The sequence below is a fragment of the Chlamydotis macqueenii genome, chromosome 12 (genome assembly GCF_036417535.1).
Source record: "Chlamydotis macqueenii isolate bChlMac1 chromosome 12, bChlMac1.mat, whole genome shotgun sequence".
NCBI classification, from domain to species: domain Eukaryota; kingdom Metazoa; phylum Chordata; class Aves; order Otidiformes; family Otididae; genus Chlamydotis; species Chlamydotis macqueenii.
The window spans coordinates 13097672-13123490 of record NC_141567.1 but is presented as its reverse complement, the minus strand read 5'-3'; the positions used below and the strand labels follow the sequence as shown (position 1 = coordinate 13123490).

General features: G+C 41.8%; 1 protein-coding gene across 1 annotated transcript; it reads left to right on the top strand.

Moving 5' to 3' along the window:
• The first annotated feature begins 11300 nt into the window (after positions 1 to 11300).
• Positions 11301 to 23786, top strand: LYSMD2 (LysM domain containing 2). The gene is made up of 3 exons (XM_086757629.1): positions 11301 to 11630; positions 17092 to 17426; positions 23010 to 23786. The coding sequence occupies exons 1-3, from the start codon at positions 11433 to 11435 to the stop codon at positions 23056 to 23058; spliced, it is 582 nt and encodes a 193-aa protein (XP_086613755.1). The 5' UTR covers positions 11301 to 11432; the 3' UTR covers positions 23059 to 23786.
• Positions 23787 to 25819: the final 2033 nt, after the last annotated feature.

Below are 25819 nucleotides of genomic sequence, written 5' to 3'. Positions count from 1 at the left end.
TATTGAGCAATGCTTAAGAAACAAAGGCATCACTTGGCGGTGCCATGTTAGTGATCAAACTGCATTTTTTTTTTTATGGAGAAATGCGTCCTGGCAGCCATAACCTGTGTAACAAACAAGCATGCCTCAAAGGTTTTATATAGTTTTATAAGAAAATCAACCTTGATACCAAATGCTAATTAATTCCATGATTACTTCCTAATGAAACAACCATGCCAGGGATACTGACCAGCAAGCAGCAGAAGACTGATTCTGAGAAACTGAAGATACCTTTTCAGGCTCTTCACGTGACATGGAGTTAGGAAACTATTCAAAGTAGCTTGAAAGAATTGCTTAACAAGAAAGAAGATATGAGGCAAGTTCTAGCAAATTTGTATGACTAAGAACAGCACAGGTGTTTGCATAAAATGTTTGGGCTCTTTCAGGTAATTCCTCCCATTGGCTCACTTGCCTTCTTGAAAATATTTGTTCAGCTGCTGCAAATGACAGGGCACTCACAGGACAAGGTAGGTCTCACACATTGCTCTGTTCAGGTGAATTAGCTGATGGCAGCAGTTTGTTCTGCTATTCTTCTACTCCATCAGCTTGGATAGCCATCAGTGAAATTCATCTCAGGAAAATGAAAATCCTTGGTGCCAAAGAATAAAGTGACAGATTGGAACGGTCTATTTTAGAAAAGAGCTGCCACGTCTAGTTAGTATCATACATAGATTTGCTGCACAGTAACAAATAGATGCTGGACAGAGCTTGGAAACTAAAGCCAAAAGTATATTGAGGATTTCAGCCAGGAAAGGGAAGGAAAAAATGCTTTTCTGCATTGAATTGCAGGGAGCAAGCGTTCCTATTTTACTAGTGTTCTCCATTTTCACCCCTTCATTTCATTTCAAGTTATCTTTTTAAGGACACAAGACACTACCACAGATGATGCTATGCATGACTAATGTTGAAATTCAAGGGAAGCAAGGATTATTTGATGGAAGCAGCAAGCAGATCAATGGGTCCTTATTCCAAGTCAGGTTTCACCATTGCACACAATCTTCTGCCATCATACTGCATCTAAACTCTGTAAAAAAAAGGAATCACTATAGAAAGCTTTCATACAAAAATTTCTAATTCACCCCACTCACACTCACCCAGCAAAACATTTTCTTAGATCTCATTTCTTTTACAGAGGAACCAGGCAATTTAGATATGAATCCGAACAATGAAACTACTAATTGTCTATTTCTTTCCAACGGATCATATTAATCTGTTGTTCCTATTTATTACTCTATGCCACCGAATATTTTACTGCTTATGTTTGCACTCATTCTTTCAGTGTAAAAAAAAAAGTGTGATACACTCATGGGTGTTTGGGCATAAATCCATTGTTGTTATATTGTAATGTTATCATGGCATTATTTAGATTACCTGCCCACCAAAACACATTTGTGAGCAGATATAACTGCAAGCTGTAGGGTGAGAGTATGCTATTACAGTTTCTGATAGAAACAGACAGGGATTCTCTTCATTTTCACATACTGGCACTAAATTATTTTCTTTAAATTTCATTGGCTTTCCATTTCGATACATTTAATTCATTCATATTTATTGAAAACTGTTAATGTATCAAAATTAAATGCATCAAATTAAATTCAAATAATAGATTAAATGTATCAAAATGTATTCACATTTATTATAAATGTGAATTATAATCCAGTACAGTCTAGCTGAAAGAGAATCTGCCTCCTCTCATTGCAGCTCTGGCCAGCTAAGTACGTTCAGTTTCAAGTCCACTAACTGCTTCCAGGGGCTACCATTGTCCAGACCTCCATATGCATACAGCCCAGTCATTGACATTTAGCATCTTCATATACTCATACACATCATATATTCATATATGTATAGCCATAACTATTGCAAAGGCTAATCACCCAAAGCATGGCGAGCAAGAACCAGCTGGTCACTGCAGCAAGGACTTTATAGGATGAGGGGGGAAGCTAGCTAAAAAACAAAACAAAACAAAAACAAAAAACAAACACAAACAAAAACTGGAAAAAAAGAAACAAACACCCCAAAAAAATCAAATGGGCACCTAAAGAGATTCCAAAGGAATAAGGAAGTAAAGAAGACTCAGGCGCTTACATAACCAGTCCTGAAGGACTCCCTAGAAGGGACTCTGCAGCTGAAATTCTTTGAGGAGGAAGCAGCTATTCTAGTTATAATGACATAATATACTTACTTACAGGTGACTCCACAAACCACACTGATGCATGAACAAACAAACCTATCCCTAATTAGATGTGTTAATGCAGAAAGAAAGTATGGAATTTGCACATCGTGCAGGAGGATAGACATTTACAATATACCAGAAAAGCACTATCCTCTATCTTTAGGAAAAGATGAGAACATGAGAATATTCCCAATAGGACATATTTGGCACTTGTCAGAAGAGTAAACAACATACAGGTAGGATTATAAATCCCTTGGGACAATTGGTCTACAATGAAGCAAGGAAACATGGAGTATTCTTCAAATACCCTGGGAATGCTAAAAACAAAGTCCTCCCAAGAGACATAGCTCCCTTCACATAAAAACTCTTCGTTTTTGTTTTTTGACTTGCAGGCAAAACAAGTCACAGTGACACACTTTTCAGTGGCCCAGAAAAAGCAGCATCTCAGAGTCAAACCAGTACAATAAACAATGACTTACTGAGGAGCCAGTGTCCTTATGCTTCTAGCAACACTGCTGTAAAGTCTGTGCCCTCTGCCAGAGAGGCACAGTGTAAAACTGAAAGCAGTAATGCCCCTAGTTTCTTCCCCATGAGCCAGCTTCATCCCTTTATTAACTCTTCATCTTGTATTTCTGACTTAACCTGCCAGGGTGCTCTGGAGCTCCTTCAGTGGCCACCTTCATACAGGAACTTTGCTACATGACATTTCCTCCATAAGGGTCACATTCTCAGGGACTAACTCAAGCCCGCTCAGAGTTTAACAGGAGGGAAGTTGTAAAATACTGTGGGGAGATGCAGAGAGCACAGCAGAAGCACTGCTTTGACAAGCCCACAGATCTTTCCCCCATGACAGAAAAACACCCTTCTACAAAGTTGCTACATTAAAGCCATGAACTCCAGTCCAGAAACAGTGTGATGGACAGAGGTATTGGAGGAAGCATTCATACAAATGCAATTTTGAGGGCTTGTGGTTGGAGTAGCAGCTCCAATCCTTACATTTCCTTCAGAACTACAGCTCCGCATTCTCTGGAAAAAGCTGAGGATGCCATTGTAGCCAGGGAGCTGAAGCGGCCGAGCCGTAGCACGATGGAGGAGCCTAGTCATTGACATTTAGCATCTGACCTATCGCTGGTTTAAGGAGAGATAACCAGTGCTCCGAGCACCCAATTTACTAACCTCTACTCCAGAATTAGCGGGGCAGCGGCCCGGCGGCCGAGCCGGGCTGGCATAGGCCGCCGATCGCCACTCGAGGGCAGCATTTCGGTGCGAAGCCGCGGGAACAGAAAGGAGGGCACCGGGCTGCCCGGCCCTCCCGCTCCCCGGGCAGGCCCGAGTGGCAGGCCGAGCTCAAAGCTGCCTGTGTCCACCTAAACAGGGTGGCAACAGGAGCAGAGTACTAAGGGCAAGCAGTGAAGGAATAACAGGTCAATACCAGATAAATAACAGCAGAGAAGGTATGGCCACTTTAGTCTGCGTACGCCTTAGCTGCCAGGAGAGGCAGATGTGCCCACACCCTCGTCCCCCATCCTCCTCCCCAGTGGAAACAACTTGAGAGAGGGGAAAAAGTTCATTTTCACTCAGATCAGCCAACTGTCTTCTACCAGATCACAGAAAGTTGTTGTACAATTATGACTTTAAAAGCACCCAGAAACTGTCAGGATACACAACAATGACCCACTTGGTCCATCTTCACCTTCGTACTTCCCGTGACATCATTATTATACGTCTAAGGTCAACTCTTCACTGCCCAAAGTGAGAAGCCTGTAATAAAAAGCATGAATACTGCTGGTTCAGTGCCCTATTTACACCAGCTAAAAATGTCATAGGCAAAAACATACTCCAGTTTTAGACACTGAATGACAAAATGAGCTACAAGGTCAATTAGGCCAAATTAAAATATTCCCACAGGAAAAAATATGCACTAGTAAACATCCTGAAAGGCAAAGAGCTCTTGGAATAGAAACTTGCTACACAGCTTCAAATGCACCCCTGCCATTGTTCTGTCTTCTTATTCAAAGAGTGGCTTTCCTTCTTACCAGCGACAGGCTGCTCTCAAAGGAGCATCACGAGGGCCACAGCCTTCAGGCCTGGGGAAGCTGTAATCGGAGGCACCCTCTGCACTCAATGAAGACAGGTAATTTCGGAAGTGACTCACAACAAAAACCTAATTTGAGTGGCTCTTTTAAAAGGCAAGAGTTAAACTTTGTTTTTTCCTTGAAGGAAAATATTAACAAACAGAACACACTCCCCCTTATTTTCAACTGCTGCTCTAAGCCTTTTCCTCCAGACACGCGTATACCCTGCAAGCGCAAGTGCCTCCGTGCTTCTCCTGGCTCTTCTCTGGAGCGGGCAGGGGACTGCTGGGGTATCTGCAGGCAGCTGAAGACTTACAACTTGAATTTCAAAGTTACACTCTTAATCACTTAAGTGACTCCACAGATTGAAGCAAACTGGAGTCTAGGGGACAGACCAAGTCTAGTGGCAGTTTTTGTTTCAGACTACTTCTACTCCAGAGCTGAAGCCAGATCCAACCTGAAGGAGAAAGGGCAACAAAAAGCTGGAAATCTAGGATGAGGATGGACAGTCAAGCACGGTCAATGAGCAGGCATAATGGAGAGTAAGTAGCACATGGAGATGAGAAGCTTGATATCCCGATCTGGATTTTTGCATGTCTGCTTGACTTCATTCATGTTCTTGGGGAATTTCTGGACAGCTGCTTTGGATTCCCTGATGAAGCAGTTTGAGGTACACTTTGATAAAGGACAGACCTCTGAAATCACTAGTTGATTGCTATTGTACTGAGCCCTAAGATTGAGGGAAGGGTTAAAAAGGCTGTTTGATTTTTTTTTTTTTTAAGTCTTACTAAACTAAAACAAATCTAAAAGCATGTATAAAATAAACAAGTTGTTTTTGACCTGTTAGAACAAGTTATACAAAAGCATTGGTAAAAATAAACTTAAAAAAAGGAATTGTAATGATATACGTAAGTAAAGCAGTCCTTTCCTCTGTGGTTCTTCACTTCATTACGAAAGTTCCCTTTGGCTCTAGACAAAGCTGTGACTGAACTACTTTGGCAAAGTGAGGTGCATAATGACATTTTGAAGAAAAAACACCCACTCTGACAAATGAATATTGATTTTTAAAAAATATATGTATGAATAAACTATTTCTAGTGGTGAATTACCTATTAAGAGGTTTTTCCAATAAAACATTCTCCAACCAAAAATGTTGAGAGTGAAAGAGCCACTCAGAAAAGTAATGAAGTGAAGACAAGACACTTCCTTATCACCATCCCTCTGGCTATTTGCACAGCTCTCCCACACGATAAAGCTGTCTTTATTCTCACTGTTGGATTTACACATCAGCGGAGGTGCCATTAACTATCATATTACATCCAGATTTATTGTATTCCTTGCTTTTTCAATTAAAAGAGGTTAAAGTAGATGTCAATTGCACTGAATTTGAATTCAGCAGGGAAAGGAAGACATTATTGTTAACTCAGCACCGGAAGGCTCAGCAGTGATGGCAGAGTGGGATAACGGTGAGGATCCTGCATACAGAGGCCTTAGCTGGGCTTCAGGTGCCTGTGAACAGAGGAAGCTCATAGGCAGCAGCAGTTAGCATGGACCAGTAAGGCAGTGTGAATAAAAACATACAGAAGCTAAATTGTAAACATGTTTGAATTCAAAAATATTCTGCAATGACTGATATTTTCGCAATACACAAGAACTAATTTTGACATTAATTTCACTCTGGAAATTGAAATCAAATATGGTGTCATGAGGTCCAGTGATAAACAGTCAGGTGCCCAGGAGTCACTCAGTTTTCTGTTCTTCAGACATTTCTACTTCCATGTTTTCAACGCTATTTTTGGCATCCCTTGTTATACTCTTCTCCTTCCAAAAAGAGCATGATGTTCTGGCATTGTCTTGTAGCAGGGTTTATACAGGGACAAAAACAGATAAGCAACACAAGGCATCACCACCTGCAGATCTACAAGCCCTCCTGGGAGGCAAAAGGTATGTTGTCAGTGTCTCAGGTCACTAACACTCACTATCAGTGTAAAAGGGACAACGCTACTGATGCATTAAGAAGTTAGTCAACTATAGCCTGACATTTTAGTTGTAAACTGAATGCATTTAACCCAGAAGTCATTGAAGGACAGCAGATACTGTTCCAGGGCACTTTCCTAACAATTGCTTCTTTGTGTAGAACAGTATTTTATGTAGTTTATGATGTTAATGAACATATATGCTGCTGGTCCTAATGTTTCCTCCTCCTGTGTTGTTGACTCCACTTATTAACGAGAGTGTAAACTCCAGTACAATGCAGCTTACAAAGATACGCAGCCTCTGCCAACGATAGGGAAGAGGAATAAACAAAGCTTCACTGGCACTTCATACACAGCCAAAAAAGCTCTTGAGGATGCAAACTCACAGTACATGATATTGCAACACTGTCTTGTAACCTCATTACAGGAACCCATAGTAACCCCTGCTAAGAGCGTTAAATATTAATAATGGCTCACAGCTGCTACTGCTACATAATGGGCTTATTTTGATGAGGAATATGCGCACAGCTTAAGTAATGTGCATCCATTCAAACCTACTTTCCTTTTGAAATTAATGCAGGACCCTCTCTCCTTGCTGCAATTAATTGCAGAACCCAGGGCTATTATTCTTAAAAGGCAGGATTCCTCTCTGATCTTTGTCCTACATTACATCTTTTTTGTTAATCAGAGGTTGCAACATGAGCAGAGGTGGACAGCATAGATTGATACACCACTCATTACCAGGAGGCAGCCTTCTTTTTGTCTGTTCTATGCTAATTACTGTGAATCTGCCCACACATAGAGCCCACAAGGATAGTTTTAAAATTGTTCCTGAAACTTAAACATCCCTGTCCTACATCACCACAACGATTATAAAACGTAACGTCCCTAGCTTGCATCATAAATATCGAAGTTCAGAAGTGTTTCATTTAACCCTTTACTAAGTAGACCTGAGTTTCTTTACTGACAAAGTAGGTGATGAATATCTGACCATTAAAATAATTATTACCTAGCTAGAAGGCGTTCTCTTCTCTACTTACTTCGTCATTAAATCATACGAGCTGCCTTAACTACACTCAGTTGATACCGATCTCTATTTTAGAAGATTGCTGACTATAGTCTGTTGACTTATATAACATTTAAAATCAAGACCAGTGTGCACTTACTGATCTAAATGTGGAAGAGTTGCAATGATAAAATGGCAGCTAAGTATCCAATACTAACTGGAAGTCAATGGACTGCATAGACTTAAATATTGTTGGTTATTTAGAAAATTCGCTATGAATCTCCACTGAAAAGAAAACTCTTATCCTCAGACCAAGTTCAAAAAGACAGAAAAGGCAGTGAGAGTTCCTAAACTGAATCATTCATTAATTACCTTTAATGATCGCTTCATGAGTAAATATTGTAATATTAGCTCCCATACATCTTTTCTGTCCTTATTAAATTCCTGTACAAGGGTTTTATATAAGAATGCAAAACTAGTATTAACTAGGTCTGAACATGTCTCTGAGAAAAAAAAAAATAGAGAAAGGGGTTTCCCCTTCTTCAGACTCAGCTCTAAGGAACCCTTAGGTGAGACAGGCACTCCATAATGCTTAGTTGAGATCTTGGAAATTAAAGTTTTCAGTTTTACAAGTATGTTTCTAGCTGCTATAGTTGCAGCAATAACCTCCCAAAAGTGAAATGAATAATAGATGTAATGACACCTGCAGCCAGCCTTAGAACAATGACTCAGAGGAGGGAACTTCTCTATCCCATGTAAGTCTGATGAGAGTGTCAAGTCCAATCCCCAGCTACGTGCCTTCAATGCTAGCATTACCTAAAGAATTACTGATTTTAATACAAGAAAGAGGCTTGGGCAAGTACAGCTCCTTGGAAACAGAGGCTACTATAGGGAAAGCAATCACAGAAACAGCAATGAGGAAACAAGAAAAAAAACCGGAAGAGAACAGGGAGGAAGGATGCAGAGTCAGTAATGCCAAGAGACTCCCTTGCTGAACAGAGAATGTAATGATCAGGCAGTAAACCAACAAATTAAAATAATTACCATACAGCCCCTGCTCATCAGGAAATAGCCACATATGTCAATAAGCTGCAGATTCAGAGATCAGGAGGGGGAATATTGCTATGGGTAAGTGATAACACCAAAGCTATAGCAGGGACTTTTTCTAATGTGGCAAGTTTGACGTCCCTACACTGAACACATGCACCTTGAGGGGCAGATAAGCAGTGCAAACCACTCCTTCCTGCAGCCTGCCAGAGGACCTGGTCTGGAGTCAGACACAGGGCAATCCAACAAGCAGGCAGTGCAGGCACAATGCCAATTTGCACTACAGGTCCGACTCAAGTGCTACTAGTATGATATTGTGAAGCAAGCAAGCTCCAACTTCTACCAAGGTCAAACAGGGGTCTGGCAACTAACCACCTCTCAGAGCTTCTCATCTTAAACTTAAAACCAAGAAACCCTAGGTAACCTAGTATTTCCCTTACCTTTCAAAATATCATAGACCGCTCTGTGAAAATATTTCAGTAGTATGGACACAACTTTCTCACTGCTAGCAAAATTTTCTTCCTTAAAAATGAAGTCTCATTAACAAGACACTTATTTCTTCTGCAGCTCATTCTGAATGCATATTAAAAATACAGGTGAGAAAATGGGTTACCTAATTTAAGCTCTGGCTTGAATTTTTAACTCAATTTTTAATTTACAGGGTATTCACTTTATGTAGAGAACAGGCAGACAGTTAATCAGATCAAGTATCTTGGCAACATCCCAGATCCAGATGTTCCTCTGGTATAATATGGATTTTGGGGTAAGAAATAAAGATGTCCACAAATTGCTGATGCAAAGAAAAGATAATCCAGCAACTCTAGAAGAAAAAAAACCTCCTCTTGTACATCCTTGAAAAGGTTTATTACTAAAATAAAGCTTTCAACATGAAAATATCTGTTGTATCTTTATACTAATGCAAGGGATGCTGCTGCTGTTCTCTGAGTTGTAACAGCTGATTTGAAGTGTATTACACACACTTTGCATATAAATAGAGTTTAAGATAATATTAGAGGGAATAACACTGACTAATATTAGTTCACCTGTCAAATAAATTTTCAAACTAATTGATATTGCATGTTCAGCTCACTGTATCAGTAATGTTAAATGTTTCCGTTTTATTGAACCGCAGCTCCCCTTCACTAAAAGCCACTTTAGCTGAAGTAACTGGTCTGAGTAATTCCAGCTCTAGGCAGGTGTCCAGAGGTTTGTAACTTCCATTGATCAGCCTTAAGAGGCTGAAGTTGAGCCACAACTCCACACTGCACATGCAGTAAATGCTTTTAATAAATGCTGACCTGAAGTTCAGCTCTTCTGCTAGGCAGGGCACAGCTGAAACGCTGATGCAGCCCAGCAGATCGAGTTGTTTCCCAAGGAGTTGAAAGCACAGAGATATCACAACTTGGTGCTCTCTTTCTATAGCTGGTGTAACCTCAACTGGACATCCCCAGGAGAGCCTCCAGCTTCTCAAATATATTGTAGACTATTGGCTTCTCTCATGTGATGGTGAGGCCCTGATGTGTCATTCCCCATCAGTAACTCGTGCATCTTGCAGGGTAGTTTTTATATTTTCTTAACTTATGTCTGGAAATTTGTAGTCAGATTAGCAACATTCGTCAGATCTGCCTTGATTTTTGTATTGTATTCCTTAGAGAGATTCCATGATCCACCCACTCAACATAATTAATCTAAAAATTGCAACTAGATAGTATGTCACTTGATGCATTTTATTTTTCCAAATAATTATGTGAATACATACCAGGCTAAGGAATGCTGAGGTTATCATATGCATGTCTTTTTTTTTTTTTGCTTAAATTTAAGTCAGAGGTCTCTTTCTAGGACTCCCTAGGAAAAAAAAAAAAGAAAACACATCTATATACACACACCTATATACTAGGTGTTTGTTACACATACACCACTTCCCAGAATCCCAGCATGCAGATGACCCTCTGGGGGGCATCTCGTCCAATACCCCTGCTCAAGCAGTCACTTAGAGCAGGCTTCCCCAGACACTTCTTGGTATTTCAGTACGCACTGTGCCTGTACTGGGTGCACTCGTGTGCACCATCTATAGGTACCACACCGTTCTTGTTAGAAAGCCCTAGTTCAGTAATAATAGTTCAGCTTTCAAAGAAAGTCTATACACAGGTTTCTCGGCAAGAAGTGCTCATTTAAAACACTTATTACGTTCATTTAAAAATTGCATTGATAGTCTAACACAAAAGTTATTAGGAATATTTTTCATTCAAATTAATTCTCTCACTTCTTACTGTTCTAATAAATCTGACATAATTACTACACTTCTATTTTAGTGCACTTACACTCAAAGCCATTCCTTCTTACACTCTTTGCTTCTCAGTCTCAGTGAGAAACTGTGCATTACTGAGACATCAGCTGACAAACTGGTCAAAGTTTCAACAGCCACCAGTGCTCACTCCTTTGTAACTGGTAAAAGAGGAACCGTAGGTCTCTACTGGAGCGACAAGTATTTTAGAAACCAGCACAAAGACACATGTCCCTTATTTCTCAGCAAGTGGCTAGTAACTCCCCATGGACAGATGACGCTCTGGTGTTCACGGTCTCCTCCTGCTCTGTACTCCCAACCCTGCGGTCAGGGCCTGGGGGCTGCAGGCACACTGCGGAGGTGGGGGCGGCTTTGGGGAAGCACAGGGCAGAGGCCCACGGCCTGCTGTGAGGCCACCTCACAAAGCAGGGCGCATGGAAAAAGAGAACAGTTTCGCCTGGTAACCTTTCCTAGGAAGACGTGAACTCTTCAGATGTGAACTCTTTGTCAGTTTGCGTATTAACGAAAGGCGGCAAAACCCCGCTCGGGCCTGCCAGAACCCTCTCCCCACCCCCAAAGCTCACGGCGCGCCGAACTACCACTGCGCAGCCGCCGCGCCAGGCCGCCCGTGGGCACGCGGGCCACCCCCGCGCATGCGGCCTCTCCCGCTGCCGGCGACGGCGCATGCGCGGCGGGCCTGCCGCGGGCCCTGCCGGAGCCTCTGCCGTTGTCGCCGGCGGGCGGGCGGGCGGCGCCTGGGGGGGCGGGGGCGGTGCGCCATGCCCGGGGAGGCGGCGGCGCGGAGCCGCGGTCGCTGAGGCGCGGCGGGAGAATGGCCGAGTCGCTGCGGGAGGAGGCGCCGGGCGGGCCGGAGTCGGAGGCCGAGCTGTCGCAGCGGCTGGCCCGCACCAAGGCCCGCTCGTACGGGAGCACGGCGAGCGTGGCGGCGCCGCTGGCCGAGCGCTACGTGGAGCACCGGCTCAGCGCCGGGGACACGCTGCAGGGCATCGCCCTCAAGTACGGCGTCACGGTAAGGCCAGCCCGCCCGGGGAGCCAGAAAGGCGGCGGGGCGAGCTGGGGAGGGGCTCAGCCCCGGGGCTGCAGGGCCGGTGGCGGCAGTTGGCTCCCGTAGCAGCGGCCCGCGGTTGTTAGGCCCAGAAGATAACGGAGCCAGGAGAAGAGGCACTGGAAATGAAAGACGGCCAAGAGATGACAGAAGGAAGTTGTCCCATCAAGCATTTCCTAGCTACAGTAGGCAGAAGTTTCGTTTCTTACCGTGGGTACGATGCTGGTTTTGGTTTCAGCATTTAGAATGCTGACATCTGACTCTTACGAGCTGCCTGGAGGTGTCAGTGCCCGGTTCTGACGGTAAACAGTCGATGGCACCGCCTGGGACAGGGTGCAGGGCCTTCTCCCTCAGGGGTTTCAAACTGACAGGTGCCGAGTTGGCAGGTCTGGCCGGTGGCCTCTGTGAAGGGAGATGCACTTACTGCCACCACATAAGCCTGTGCTCACATGGCAGTTCACCACTGCACTCCAGATTCAAAAGAACAATATAATTAAACTTATATTGAAAAGAAGCATTATTTTGATGTGACGTATAGGCTGTGACAGGAAGAAAGAATTTGTTCCAGTAGTTTCGAGACTAAAAATTCTTCCATTGTAATCTACCTACCAGGCTAGAAGTGATTTACAACTGATTTGAAAGTGTCACTGCTTTTCTCCTCTCTTCCTATAGATAAGAAAGTTTACTTCTGCAGAGAATGTTGAAAGGCTTATGCCAACCTGAGACATACAAAGTCCCATAGCGTCTACCAGCAGGCCCTAACATACTACCATTCCCCACAGAGCAGAGCTCACCTGCCCTGCCTTTATTCCAGCTTAATTGGGGCCCATCTGACACCGCTTTATGCGGCTTCACTAGTCCCAGTGTGCAAAAATGCTTGGGGCCAAGAAGCTGGTGAGCATGGCTAACAGCATCGCACTAGTGCACACTCAATGTCACTTTCACATCAGCTGCAAAGAGCACCTTCCAGTTGGGCTCTTTCTAGAAGAGGTACAATGCAGTCCCAAATTAATAGCTTCTGTCTGGAATGGGTTTCCTTTCCTTCTCTGGTTCCAAAAGATCTACTAAAGCCTTTCAGCAGCTTTCAGTCTTTGTTGTGAAAAGGGTTAAAAGTCTATTTCTCTTACCTTAAAGAAATATGAACACACTTTTTACCAAGTCTTGTTGACAACAGGACTAACGGCATTTTGGATTTACATTGGTCCGCATTAAAACAAAGTTTAGCTCACTACAGGGGCAAAACACAGTGACCTAGCTGCTCATTGGATTTGTTTGAATTTTTATTTTTCACAGCACTTTCCAGAGTGCATACAGTCTCTGGCCTAAGTGATTTAGCTATGTTGTTCTTCATTCAGAAGTGAATTTGCTCACTGCAATAAGTAAAAAAATATAAACAGATTACTAAAATAGTGGTTTTCTAGAAAAAAGGCATTTCTAAACACTACCACTTCCTTTCAGCTGAAATTAAGTTGTGGATCAAACCTGTACAGCCCAAAAATAGGTTTAACTTATGAACCATAAACTTGCTTCATAGTATGAGTTTAATAAGCTTTTGCTGTGCTAATGAAACATATAAAGTATAAATGTTTTTTTTTTTTTAAAAACATCTCATTTGTTATTTGATTTAATGTTGGTAGTATTCTGCTTAAGAAACCAGAGCTACATCATTATAGACTTAAATTGGGAAAGGTTAAAGTGACATGAAACACCCCTAAGAGCAGTGACAAGTTAGCTGAAATCAGCCATTGTGTTTCTGCTTTAATGGCTTTCAGCCCAGAGTAGGAATGTATACAAACATATTTGCTTTTAGCAAAATGAAGAATCTTGTGTGTTCACACAATGACAAGGACTGACTTCCTCTAAGGAGTCTTACATTTGCTTCCTGCATCCTGTTTACTTGGCTAGAAGAGAGTTGCTGTAACAAGAACATCAGACTTATCTTTGGCTGCCTTTGCCTCCAGTATTACTGGTTTTAGAAGTTTCCCCTTATGGTTTTCCTCACTGGAAGTTACTCTGCAGCCAGAGACATCCTGTCCAGTGCCTGCCTTGGCATGACATAGCATACACTGTTTAAAATGGATTAAAACGTTGAGAAGGAGAGAGATCAGTGTACTTTGTTTGGCCTCCTCCTCTGCCCTCCACCCCTCTCCCTCATGTACTGCCTGTTCATCTTGTATGGCTAGTGTTCATTAGATCTTCCTTTGAACGCTGTTGGGTAATTTAACGCTCAGGAATTGGTGTTTACTGTTGTATTTATGGTTCAGTTGGAGTGCTGTTTTCCATCATGCAAAGGTAACCCTTTTGAAGGGAGAAGGAAGAGGACTGTTGGTTTCATTGTTGGTAGAGGCAGTTTTGACAGATTAGTTCAGTACCAGTTTATGCAGTAACACAACTTCATTTAAAATATTAAGAGCAAAGGCTTTAGGACATGCTTTCACTATGATAGGCCTGCAGTTAACAGAAATCAGTTCAGTTTTCCTAGCAGTAAGAAAACCAGTGTTAAACCCTGCTCTGCATACACCTATGAATGTATGGAGTTATTCTGAGTTGTAGAAGGAGCAGTACATATTACACAGATCAAGTGATCTCCTCAAGACTGTGAGGGATGTTCTTTTTAGAACCAGCTATTTCCCAATTCATTGTTACTCAGTGCAGAGGTGCACAGTCTTCCAAATGCCATAAGATGGTATTTAAAAGGTATTTCAGGAATATATAACTAGAGGTAGAGTTACAGTGAAGTAGGATAGAGAACAGCAGTACAGTGCATTATTTATCAGCTATTGAAGTATCACCTTCCAGCTTGTCTGTAGTAGAGATCTATTCTCAGCTTTTGTATTGTATTTTTAGGGAAAGGCTCCAGCTAGCATTTTAAACATTTTTGGATACTCATCAAGACAGACAACTTGTAGACTTTTTGACAACTGACATTTAAACTAGCTTCTGCTGGCCATTATAGGTCTCATTACGAAGCCAGGTAAAGCTTCCTTTATGCCCTTCAGATGGTACCCAGCTTGGGAGAGAACTTAGAGACACACATATGCTGTGTAAGGCTAACTAAAACTAGTTTCCAGGCTTCAGGAACTGGAAGAGTAATGAGCTTCTCTTACTTGAAGTAGTAGCTTACTGTCTGACACTGGATATTAGTTATTCAGCTTTTGAAAGTGGTTGTTAAGTCTAATCATTCCATCAGCCTAGCCATCTGCAGCAACAGGTTGGGGTTGTCTTTAAGTAGAGAATACCATTTTTGTGTATTTAATGGATAGAAATAACTGCTGAGCTTTACTGTACCATTTTCACTACTGCCACTGTCCCAGACACCAAGCCTTTCTAGAGAGAATTACTTATTTTTGTGGAGAAAAATTTAACCAGGCTTCCAGGACCCAAGCAAATGCATCTATACATAACACCAGTCTGTAATGGCACTGCGGCAGATACTGTTACCACACAGTACAGGTCTGCATTGCATGCAGGAGTTTATTCCAGTTCTGCAAGTGGCCACGCAGTCTCACATCTGCATAGATGAGAGACTAACAACTCAACTGTTTTCCCTTGGTTTTAGACAGCTTCACCTGCTAGTATGTTCAGTGTAAGAAATGCACAGGCATGTTAATCCAGTTATCTGTTAGCAATGGTCTTTTCCTTTGCAATTGGGAAGGACTCCAAGTAGTGTCAGAGCACAGTTTAAAGAGTTTAAGACTGACAAGCGTAAGATGGTAGAGCAATTTTTTCATCATCCAAGTACTCAACTGAATATACTTCACACTTTGAAGTAGCAAGTGGCTAGTGCTTAGAGCGCACAGCTTTTTCTGGGCAATTACACTAGCAGTAAGACTCCTATTATTACAAGACTTACAGCCTTTATTCTTACTCAGTGTAGCTCCATTTAGTTAAACAAAAATGAATAACACTTCTAATGCGGGCAAGAGCTATTTTCAGTTCTCTTTATACTTGTTTTCAAACAGGTTTTATTTAGAGTGCATTTATAAACATTTTTTTCCAATGAGGGTGGTAGAACACTGAAACAGGTTGCCCATAGAGGTGGTGGAGGCCCCATCCCTGGAAACATTCAAGGCCAGGCTGGATGAGGCTCTGAGCAACCTGATCTAGTCAGGTATGTCCCTGCTTCTTGCAGGGGGGTTGGACTAGATGGCCTTTGAAGGTCCCTTCCAACCCTAACCATTCGATGATTCTATCATTGCAGTACTGTAGTGATTAGGTATTTCTGCTTCTCGCAGTCACCAGGAGACCAAAATGGTCATTTTTCTTTCACTTAGGACTTTTCCTACTGAAATAATGAGTTCAGGTTATAACTACAGCTTAAAAAAAACAAACAAAAACAACAAAAAACCCCCATAATTTTGGATACTGATTTTTGTGCTTTTTTGAAAGCTTGCAATTGAGAAATAGGAAGCTAGTTCAGCTGTTACTGACTGGAAGGGAAATTTTTTATGAGTAAGAATTTAAACATTCTTAGTAGGATGATAGCATAAACATTTCCTGGGAACTTTTCTTCATGTGTAAAGCAGTGGAATTTATAATAGTTTCTCAGGTTAAGTGTAGAACAAGCAGGGCTTTGTGCAGTAGTATGCTGAGAAAGATGGGCCTTCTTGCTTCTATCGTGAGGTCATCTGTACTGATTAGTAGATTGTAATTAGTACTTTGGGTGAAAGTTGCATTAAAAGTATTTAACAGTTACGTGGTGGCTGTTCCCATGCATTATTATATACATGGGGCGCTCTTGATCATGCTGTAGATTCAGATTACTGGACAAATGCAGCCACTAGCCTATGCAGCTGCATTACAAAGTGTTTAAGAGTCCCTGTTCTTTTCACTGTCTGACTTCTCACTGAAAATCAGGGCTTTGTCTGAAGACTGGATTTGTTACATCAGCTAGGGCAGAAGATACTAGGCATGAGGCATATACTGCTCGCTGTTCATAACTAACATGTCCTAGAATGCTCAAGGCAACTTTATCATCCTTTGTTTATATTATGCATGCTTTTTACCAGAGAGTTCACCTACAACAGCTGCTAGCAGTTCTCAGCCTTGCTCTAATATTAATCCAAATCAGCAGCACTTGGCAAGAGAATTTTTATTCTTTGGAAAGTTGTTCATGTGAACCTGTATAGAGATTGGAAGACTGTTCAAGAAAAGCATCTTTAGGTAGTACAAGACTTTAGAAAGACCAATATTTTGGACTCAAGTCTACGTAAAAGGAAGAAGCTAAGGTGTTGAATTAACAAGGTTAAGACAGAACATACACTCTGAAATCACTTTGAATGCAAGAAAATCATTTCCTGAAGTCATGACTGCTGCAAAGAAAGTATAGATTTATTGTAACTGAAGGTTACTGTACTACTTCAGAAAGTTAATACTTTCTACTTTGCCAAAACCTAGTAACTTACATTTTTCTTATCTTTTTCAGATGGAACAAATAAAGAGGGCAAATAAACTGTTCACTAATGACTGTATATTTCTGAGGAAAACCCTGAATATTCCTGTTATATCAGAGAAACCATTACTGTTCAATGGACTTAATTCACTGGAGTCTCCTGAGAATGAAACTGTTGACAGCTCCCCTTCTTGTGATGAAGGACTAATGACAGTTCAGGAAGAAAGTAGTTCTCCCAGTCCTCAAGAGCCTGACAATCCACCCACTGCACCAGAAGAACTGTCTGCCAAAGATTTCCTACAGAGATTGGACTTGCAGATTAAGTTATCCAAACAAGCAGCCAGAAAACTAAAAGATGACAATGTCAGGTAAATGCCACTTTTAGTATTAAGCATCTTAATCTCATCCTGAAGGCTTTTTAGTCTAAGCTGAACCCTCTTTGTAGGGTGTCTCAGACAGCATCTGTAGCTTTAATTTGTCAACAGCAAGTCTATGCTATTGTCAGAGCGCACCGTTAGCAGATGCCTTGATACAGCAGTTAAAAAGGCTGCCTCGCAGTACATTGTTTATGGAATAGCAGTAATATTCCATGAAAGCTAGAAGGCCAGTAATTCTCCAAGATGTCTTGCTGTGTAAGTGGGCAACTATTTAAGCAAATCCATACTTTTCAGTAGAGTACTAAGCCAAGGCCTATGTGGAAGCTGCTTGCATACAGCAAGGCGTGATTGCATTTTACTTCTGTCCTAAATTGCCTTGTAATTGTGTAAATACTCTCTACATTGCACTTCCAGTTAAGCTGTCCTATCTTCTTTCCCTGTGCAGTCCCTCCCTTTGTGGATCCACCTATGCAGACTTGTATCTTGTGTTTGGTATTTATTCAACAGCCAGGAGCTCCAGCACACTGTACTAATAGAAAAAGCAATACCTTTTGAGCTCCCTGCCACAGTGATTATCCCCTCACATATACAGGCATCACATGGAGATTACAGAAAGACTTATGACAAGAATGGACTTCAGTAGTGTTTGTTTTTCCTGTCCTTTGGACAAGCTTCCTCAGCTTGTTCACAAGCAGTCTCTTGGGCTGGTTGGCTGGCCTGTTTATTCTCTGCAGAAATTGCCTCAGTGGGTGATGCTGAGGGGGCATTTCTCATTACAATAAAAGCGGTGGCTGCAGGGCACTGGTATCACTCCTTTTACCACAGAGAGCTGGAGAGAGGTTATGCCTCCACATATGTACTTTGCTTTTGCAAATTTGTTTAAAGCAAAACTTCTTCCATCATCCTGGGTCACTTCACATACTCCAGTTTTGAGTGCAAGCAACATACTTCTCTTTTTAAGAAGAGGACCAAATCTGTTTGGTTTCAGGACCAAATCTATTGAGCATACAGTCCTGTCATTGAAGAAGTGAAGGGATTGTTTTAGCAACTTAAGAACTTTAGTAGAAAAAAATTTGAGGGGGAGCAATGTATTGGAGCAATATCACATAAGGCAGCTTAAGAAGGTAGTTCATTACCTATTGCACTCCACACACAACTCTCCATCACCAAGAGGACACCGGTTTAGTGTTGCAGTCTCAGGGAAGGCTGGAACACCTTCAGATCTCATTAACACACTTGTCAGTTATTTTCTTTTGAATTGATTACATGAAAGAGGAAAAACAGCTGTTGAAACTCAGATCCTTTTCTATTCAAATTCACTTGTGTTGCTATATTTGAAATAATGTAGAGTGTTCTATCAAGATGTGCCACTGCTGATTCTCAGATCATTAGACATATCTAACACAGAGTGGGTGTTGACCCAGCAGTTAAGCTGGGTGACAGGAAACCACAGTCCCTGCCAGAGGAAGGCAATTATTTAACATCCCTTCAAGAAAATGAAATGCTAATTTGCAGAAGGAAATTCACTTAGACCTTGCTGCACCGTGAGCAGAGCCAATACAGCGAGGGTGACACCACACAAATAGTACACTGCTACTACTAATATCCATTTCCCATATTGCTTAAGTTATAACCTGGAACATGAGGGCCTAGTACCAGATTTTCTCTGAAGGAATAATGGATACAAGAGGATGACTTACTTTTCCACCTTCTATTCAGATTTAGCAGGTAATTTTGTTAATTATGCATAGAACACAGATTTTTATTTGGCATGCTGCTACAGGAAACATGAAGAACAGACCTGCAGGCTGTCTGCTGAACAGGGTGTTACCCAAAGATTCCTATATGTCTGATAAACCTTTCTTAATGTCACCTTCCACCCCACCACCTCTGGCTTTCAGTCATGGCTCACAAAAGCCATCCTTGCCTTATCTCCTGCAACTGCATTCCCCCCTCTGCAGTCTGACAGGAAGTGCCAAAGGACCAAAGTAAACATTTGCAGAGTTTGCAGAATGTTTACTCCTTGCACACAGCAGGAGTAGAGAAAGACAATTGCCAAAAGCCCTGGAGATACTTTTCAGCTACATACCATCAATGGTATTTTGAGGCCCACACTGGAACATGGCAACATTCCTTTCTCAGCTTCAGGAGTTCCCCAGGAGGCACCTGTTCTCCCTCCTGCCTACACCTTTCTTGTCCCTTGGTTGGGCCAGGAGGCCTTGAAAATTGGACAGCCATCACAATGGTAAACCAGCCTCATAAATATGCAAGTTTTCAATTCTTAGAGTGAAAGCCATTTATGAAATTAAGAGTGCTGTTTCCAGCTACTCCGGCTTTCTGTATTCTGATTGCCTTGTCAAGGCCTGTTTAGAATGTGGCACGCTCCAACATTGCAGTTTGAGTGTAAGAAAGGAGCACCTAGAGTTACATCTACCACCAAAAGGGATATTGGAACTAAAAAAACTGCAAGCAGAAGCAGATTGTCTGTTCTGAAACTTGGAAGAGTCATAAGTTCTCACCATACCCATGAGCCTGTTTTGACAGATGGAGAGAATCACAACATCTCTTAAATTGCTCTTTACTTTGGTCTCCCTTGAAATTGCCAAGAATACATGCACATAGGTGCACTGATTCTGATCAAACTGTACAGACAGTTTCATAGTCAGAAATTGCCTTGGGCTACAAAGACAGTTTAAGGTAAATTACATTGTTTAATAATAAATCTTGAAGTCACCCCTTGAAGGGCTCTCAAAGGAATAAAGTACATTAATCTCTAAAGTCAGCTTCTTCACAGCTAAAGCCTCTTGCTGTTAGGTAGAAGATTGAGGAGTACATAGGTGCTTTAAACTCTAATAGCCATGCAAGTAGACACACATTGAAGATTATAGAATGTGATCCACTCAGATTGTGCTGGCTGCCTTTCAGTGTTGGAGTTTCTGTAAGGATGTGGCTAGATCTGCATGTAGTACTACTTCTGCTAGAGAGTTTCACTGAGTTTCATTAATCAAATATGCCCAATCAGGCATATTTACCCAAGCTGCAGCTCTAGGTGAGCAGCTTAAGGCTGTAAGACCTGGGGATTTTTTTGAGCAATATTTTTATAATAGGGCAAAAGAAATGCAAGAGTGTTAATATAGCTGTTTGCAGCATATGTCACCAACTCATGTATTTGCTTGTTAGGGAAGAATACCATTAGTTTTATCTACACAGGGAAGAAAAGCAAATTGTAATAGTTTGAGAAAATACAGTTCATCTTGCCCTAAATGCTGTTATGTGCATTTCAGGATGCCAGAACTGAAATTAAGTTTAGTGATGCTTTTTGTATCAGACAGCTGAACAGCAGAGGTCTAATACTACAGATGCTATAAAGACCTTGGATTTTAGGGTGGTACTGTGGTAGGCTAGAACACTAGGGCATATACTGTGCTTCTGGGACAGGTCACATCTTTCTGTATTTGCTTTTTAGTCACTCATTTTGAAAACCTTGTGACTGAATAGAGCCATCACTGTTGCTTATACAAGCCAATATAATTAACTGCTGTGCAACACAAAACAGAACCATTTTTTGTCACCTGTTCAGTTACCTGAACCTAGGAAAGAGTAGTTGAAGCATTTGAAATTGATAACTAATTGAGTTAATTGGCCAGTTCACCATCATTGCCTATCAGCTAAGAAAACCGGTACCTCAATAAAGGAGGCTGCCTGTGGAGAATCCTGTTTTCAGACTTCCAAAAAGCTATTAGCTCGTGAACTTGGATTACTGACTTGTTTAATTATGGATTCTACAAGGATCCAAACATTGGCTTCTAGTTTATTTGTTCACAATCAGGTGCACTTGTTCTTACAGAAGTGGTTGTTGGCTTTTTTTTATTGTGGCCTGATGCATACAATAGCTTGCAGTAGATGTCTTTCAGCTCCTGTAACCTGCTGGGCAAAGTAGCAACAGCAAACAGGAAGAGACAGCACTATGAAGCTTTGTAATGCTGTGCTGTTCCTTTTGCATTGCCTGAAGGAGAATGTTGCAGTGACTTACCACTTTGCTATTTTAAGTATGTTAAAAGTGAAGAAAATTGTTTGGTCATTAAACATACACACACTGCCATGTTGTTGCTTGTGGGCCATGGGCCAGAGCTACTGCTATGTAATTTTATTTTCTTATAAAGCTTGGCTTGTTTTTAAGCCATCAGAACAGACTTGTACTTGCTATGTACAGTTCTGAAGATCTACATTAGTAATATTTCCTGGCCATTACCTTGGTTTGGAGTAATGTGTTGTAGACCTCACCACATAGCCTAGTACTGCAGCCTGGGACAGAAGGTTAGAAGCCATTCTTGCCAACCCTTGCTGCCGACTACAGCATGCCTGAGCCTTGGTCAGAAATTTGTTTTGCACATTACAGCCAGTAACTGCTTTGCTTAGGTTCAGGCATAATGATCTGCTGCATGGTTCTTACATCCCTGCCACGTACAGAAACCCCTCAAAGCTGGCTGTGACCCAGGTGCCAGTCTTCTGCCCTCTGCTGACAATTGCCGAGTAAAAGCCCATAGTCCAAGTGTGGATTTTACAAGGGAAGTGAAGACCAACAGGGTTCTTTCCTCTGATTAAATTTTAGATAAATAATCACATTTGGAAGTAGGGAGAGTCTGCATGATTGAGGTTTGGAATACTATTGAATATAGTTTTTACCTTATACTGTTATTGGACTGTACCTTTTTATGGAGGCACATACAGTATTAAAAATAACTGGAAATCCTTTGAAGCTCAGTGTAGCAACTGTTAAATCTAAAACACTAAAGTTGGCAGCAGTTTTAAGAATAGGCTCTCGGGAACATAATTTTGAAGCTACAGTAGTAGAAACCAATAATCTTTGGAGTACCTAGCATGCTTGAATTAGTACTGTCACTGCACTGCAGTGGGTTTACAGGACCACTGTTTTTAAAGCAATATTGTCAAGTACACAGTAGGTAAACTGATTATTCCTGAGGGTTTTTAATAGCAGCACTACTAATAGCAGGTTTATCCAGTCATTGCATTAACAATAGCATTTGTGGGCAACTATTTTCTGCTAAGAAAATCCAAGTGATCAGTCTCGGGGTTGATTGATGCACAGGAAGTACGCAGAGTCTACGCCAGGAATATCCTTGCAGCATCAAGACACAGATCCAACTACAGCTGTGATGGATTGCTCCTGTTCTTACCTCATTTAGTTCATCTGCACTCCCTGCCATTCAAAAGGCTGAAACAAACGTACAACTCAGCTTGGTCTGAAAAAAAAAAAATAAAATGGAAAGCAACAGTACTGGAACTCCAGCATGGCCTCCACTTATCGGTTACAGTATTTCTTATTGATTTGGCACGGTAGTGTCAAGCATTCTGTTCTTGAAACAACATAACAAGAACTGCAGAGATGTATAATGAAGAGTAGCATACTGCAAGTAGTATTCCTCTTAGGCAATGCCAGTTCTTACCTATTTCAATCCGTTAGGAAAACTGGTTATCTGCATTTGCATTACAGTTTTACTGTTGAGACATGGTATGTTCCTGATCTGATGGTTATAATCATTTTCTTTTTAGAGAGGAGAATGAGGAAGGTCCCTATGCAACTTCTTCGTATCACCAGTAGAAGACAGATGTGATGGCCTGAAAACTTCCCATGAAATCAGTTCTTAAAGAACTAAATGGTCAATAATTCAAACCCCAGGTCTTTTGGACTCATCGTCTTGATGTACTTAAAACAAGTCATGAATGGGTAATTGCACTGAAATTATGACCTCTTCTGCCTTCCATAGGTTAACATCCTTATGCTATATCAACAAAGGTTTAAGCCTTTCAAAACTAGCAATGGCCTTTATACCCCTTCTGTGCAAACTGTAGCATGGTAGCAACAATATATCCTTGAGGTCACCTTTATGCAGGATGTTGATCTGTAGTAAAGATTTTGTAAATACTTGTTAAAGTGAAATTTGTTTTAAGTATTTAAAGATATTAAATAAGTTTGCTTGTAAGTGACAAACTATGAGAATAATAGAAATTTACTTATTCTGCAAACAGGCAAGTTTGCTGTGTAAGTTTTGTCTACTTCAGGGCTGCAGAACTTGCCTCTGAACTCTGTATGTGTGTCTGTGTGTGGTTATGATGTATTCTTAGAAAGGGGAATTCAACTTGTTTTGATTAGTTAAAGCCCTTATGATTAAACAATGGTTTGCAATTGGATTTCTGCCAATAAAAGGGAAGAGTTACAGCAAGAGATTTATCTTTGTGAGATACGGCATTGGAATATCAGATGTGTGTTCTTGTGTGCAGTTATATTTTGTGTGGTTTTAATTTAATAAATACAAAAATACTGATGTATCTGTTCGTAATGAAGTCACTTTGGTTCTAGTCTAGTTTTTGTGAAGAATGGTTTGTCTACTTATGTGAGCTATTTCTGCTTATTTCAGAGCAAATAGTGTCCTTTACCATATAGCTCACCCTCCTAAATGAGGCCTCAAAGAGCTATTTGATCCAGTTGTGCAGTCAATAAAACTGCATTAAGATGAACAAAAGCCACAGTGGTAGGCCTTTGCTGTTCTGAGAAGAGATGGCAGTATTCATGTCTGCAAGTGGACAGGTCAGGAAGGCAGAGCACAGACTGCATTCATTCTTTGCCCTGAAGTTAGTGTATTAGCAACATCTTGTTAAGCATCCTGCAATTTTTCTTCCAAGTATTCACTGAGCTTCATAAAACTCTTGTCAGTAAAGAATTGCTAGATCCCTGCTGTGACAGATGCTGTTTCCTATGTCTTAGCTCATTTATATAGTTTATTGCTCCCTCAAAGCAAAAAATTTCTGCAATATGTTAAGATGGAAGCAATATAGAAAATTGATTTACTAAACCTAGAAATAAAAATTCAAAGCTAGACAGGAATTGCTAGAGCTTGCAGGAACTCAGACCTAGCAGGCTCATTCAAATAATCACTAGCTCTGGTCCTGAAGAGGAGGTCTGCGGTGGCGCACAAATTAGCAAGAACAGGGAAAGCTTAGAGTGAATCAAAGGAAACATTGATTTTTCTTGAAGAAACTGGTGAATTAGTTTTAGGTCTTGTATCTTTCTTAAATCAGAATTAGTATCTCTTCCTTACAGGATAGTGTTTTCTACTGCTGTCAGTTAATTTCTGTAGGACAGTACCAGAGCCAGAATAAACTACTTTTCCAAAGGCAACCCTAGCTTCAAGCCCAGTTATAATCCTATGAAAAATTTAATCCTTTTCTACCAGAGACATGTTATTGTAATACCTTCACCTGTTTAGCACACAGAGGATCAGGGTGTGTTTTACTGAGCAGGTGAGAATCACAGCTTTCCTCACACAGCAAACGCATCTCCCAGCAGCCACATGAGGCTGACCAAGCTCCCAGCAGAGCCACATTCCACTCCATCCTTCCTAAGAGCACTGCTGCACTCGTGGGCTGGAGGACCTCCAGCACAAGCAACAGAAGATCAGTGAACCATTTACATCTACTTTTCCTGACTGAGAAAGCCATACAGAAGGGAAGCAGTAGCTACTCCAACCTGAACAAGGCAGAGGCCCATGACCACACACCCTTCCCCTCAGGTGCAGTAGCCACACCCTGATCAACCCACAGCATCTCTCCTCACTGCAAACCCCACCACACCAGCACAGCATCCATTGCAAAACCATCATTACAAGCCAGGAGAGACACCTAACCCATCTGTTCCACACAGGCATCTTCCCACAGGGAAGATTTCAGCACCACCATTAACCACAACAAAGGCTGCCTGCAAGGACCCCTGCCTTGCTGGCCACATCCCCAGAGCAGATTTCCACTCCTCACCTGCCACACAGATGCTCTTCATGGGGCCCCAAGGGCCCAGTGCCAGACCAGAGAGGGCCTTAGCTTTTGCTGCCATTCCATCTTCCTTGGCTCTCCCAGCCCTGTTTACCCAAAGCTGCAGCAGCCACTCTCCCCCTGCCCCAGGGGGATGCTGCTCTTTATGGCCGCAGGGCCTCCCAGTGGGCTGTGGGTGCTGACAAGCCCCTGGGTCCAGCTGGGTCTCCTCAGGGGGGTGGCAGCTGTGGGAAATCTGTTTTTTTTTTTTGTCTGAGCACTAACTAAACAGCATTCTGTTTGTCCCAGCAGCAGCCTATTGCAATGTGGGTGGAAAGGTAGATTTTGTTTGGTTTAATTAATGCCTGTTCCTGGTTTTCAGGTAGATGTGGTGTTTCATAATCCCTGGGGCAAACACAGGGACTGAATGTGTGTTGTTTATGTAAGGGTAAAATATTGCTTTACTGTGCCTCTGCAAATTTCTCATGCTCCTTCGTTGGTGTGAGGTCCTGGGACCCCACGTCAGTGCTGGGCGGCCGGGCTGCATCCCTGCATGG

What these genes read in the sequence shown, in the direction of transcription:
- LYSMD2 (XM_086757629.1), top strand. Translation starts at nt 11,433, where the DNA reads ATGGCCGAGTCGCTGCGGGAGGAGGCGCCGGGCGGGCCGGAGTCGGAG. An exon ending in CCCTCAAGTACGGCGTCACG is followed by an intron (nt 11,631 to 17,091) that starts GTAAGGCCAGCC and finishes TATCTTTTTCAG; the next exon opens with ATGGAACAAATAAAGAGGGC. An exon ending in CTAAAAGATGACAATGTCAG is followed by an intron (nt 17,427 to 23,009) that starts GTAAATGCCACT and finishes TTTTCTTTTTAG; the next exon opens with AGAGGAGAATGAGGAAGGTC.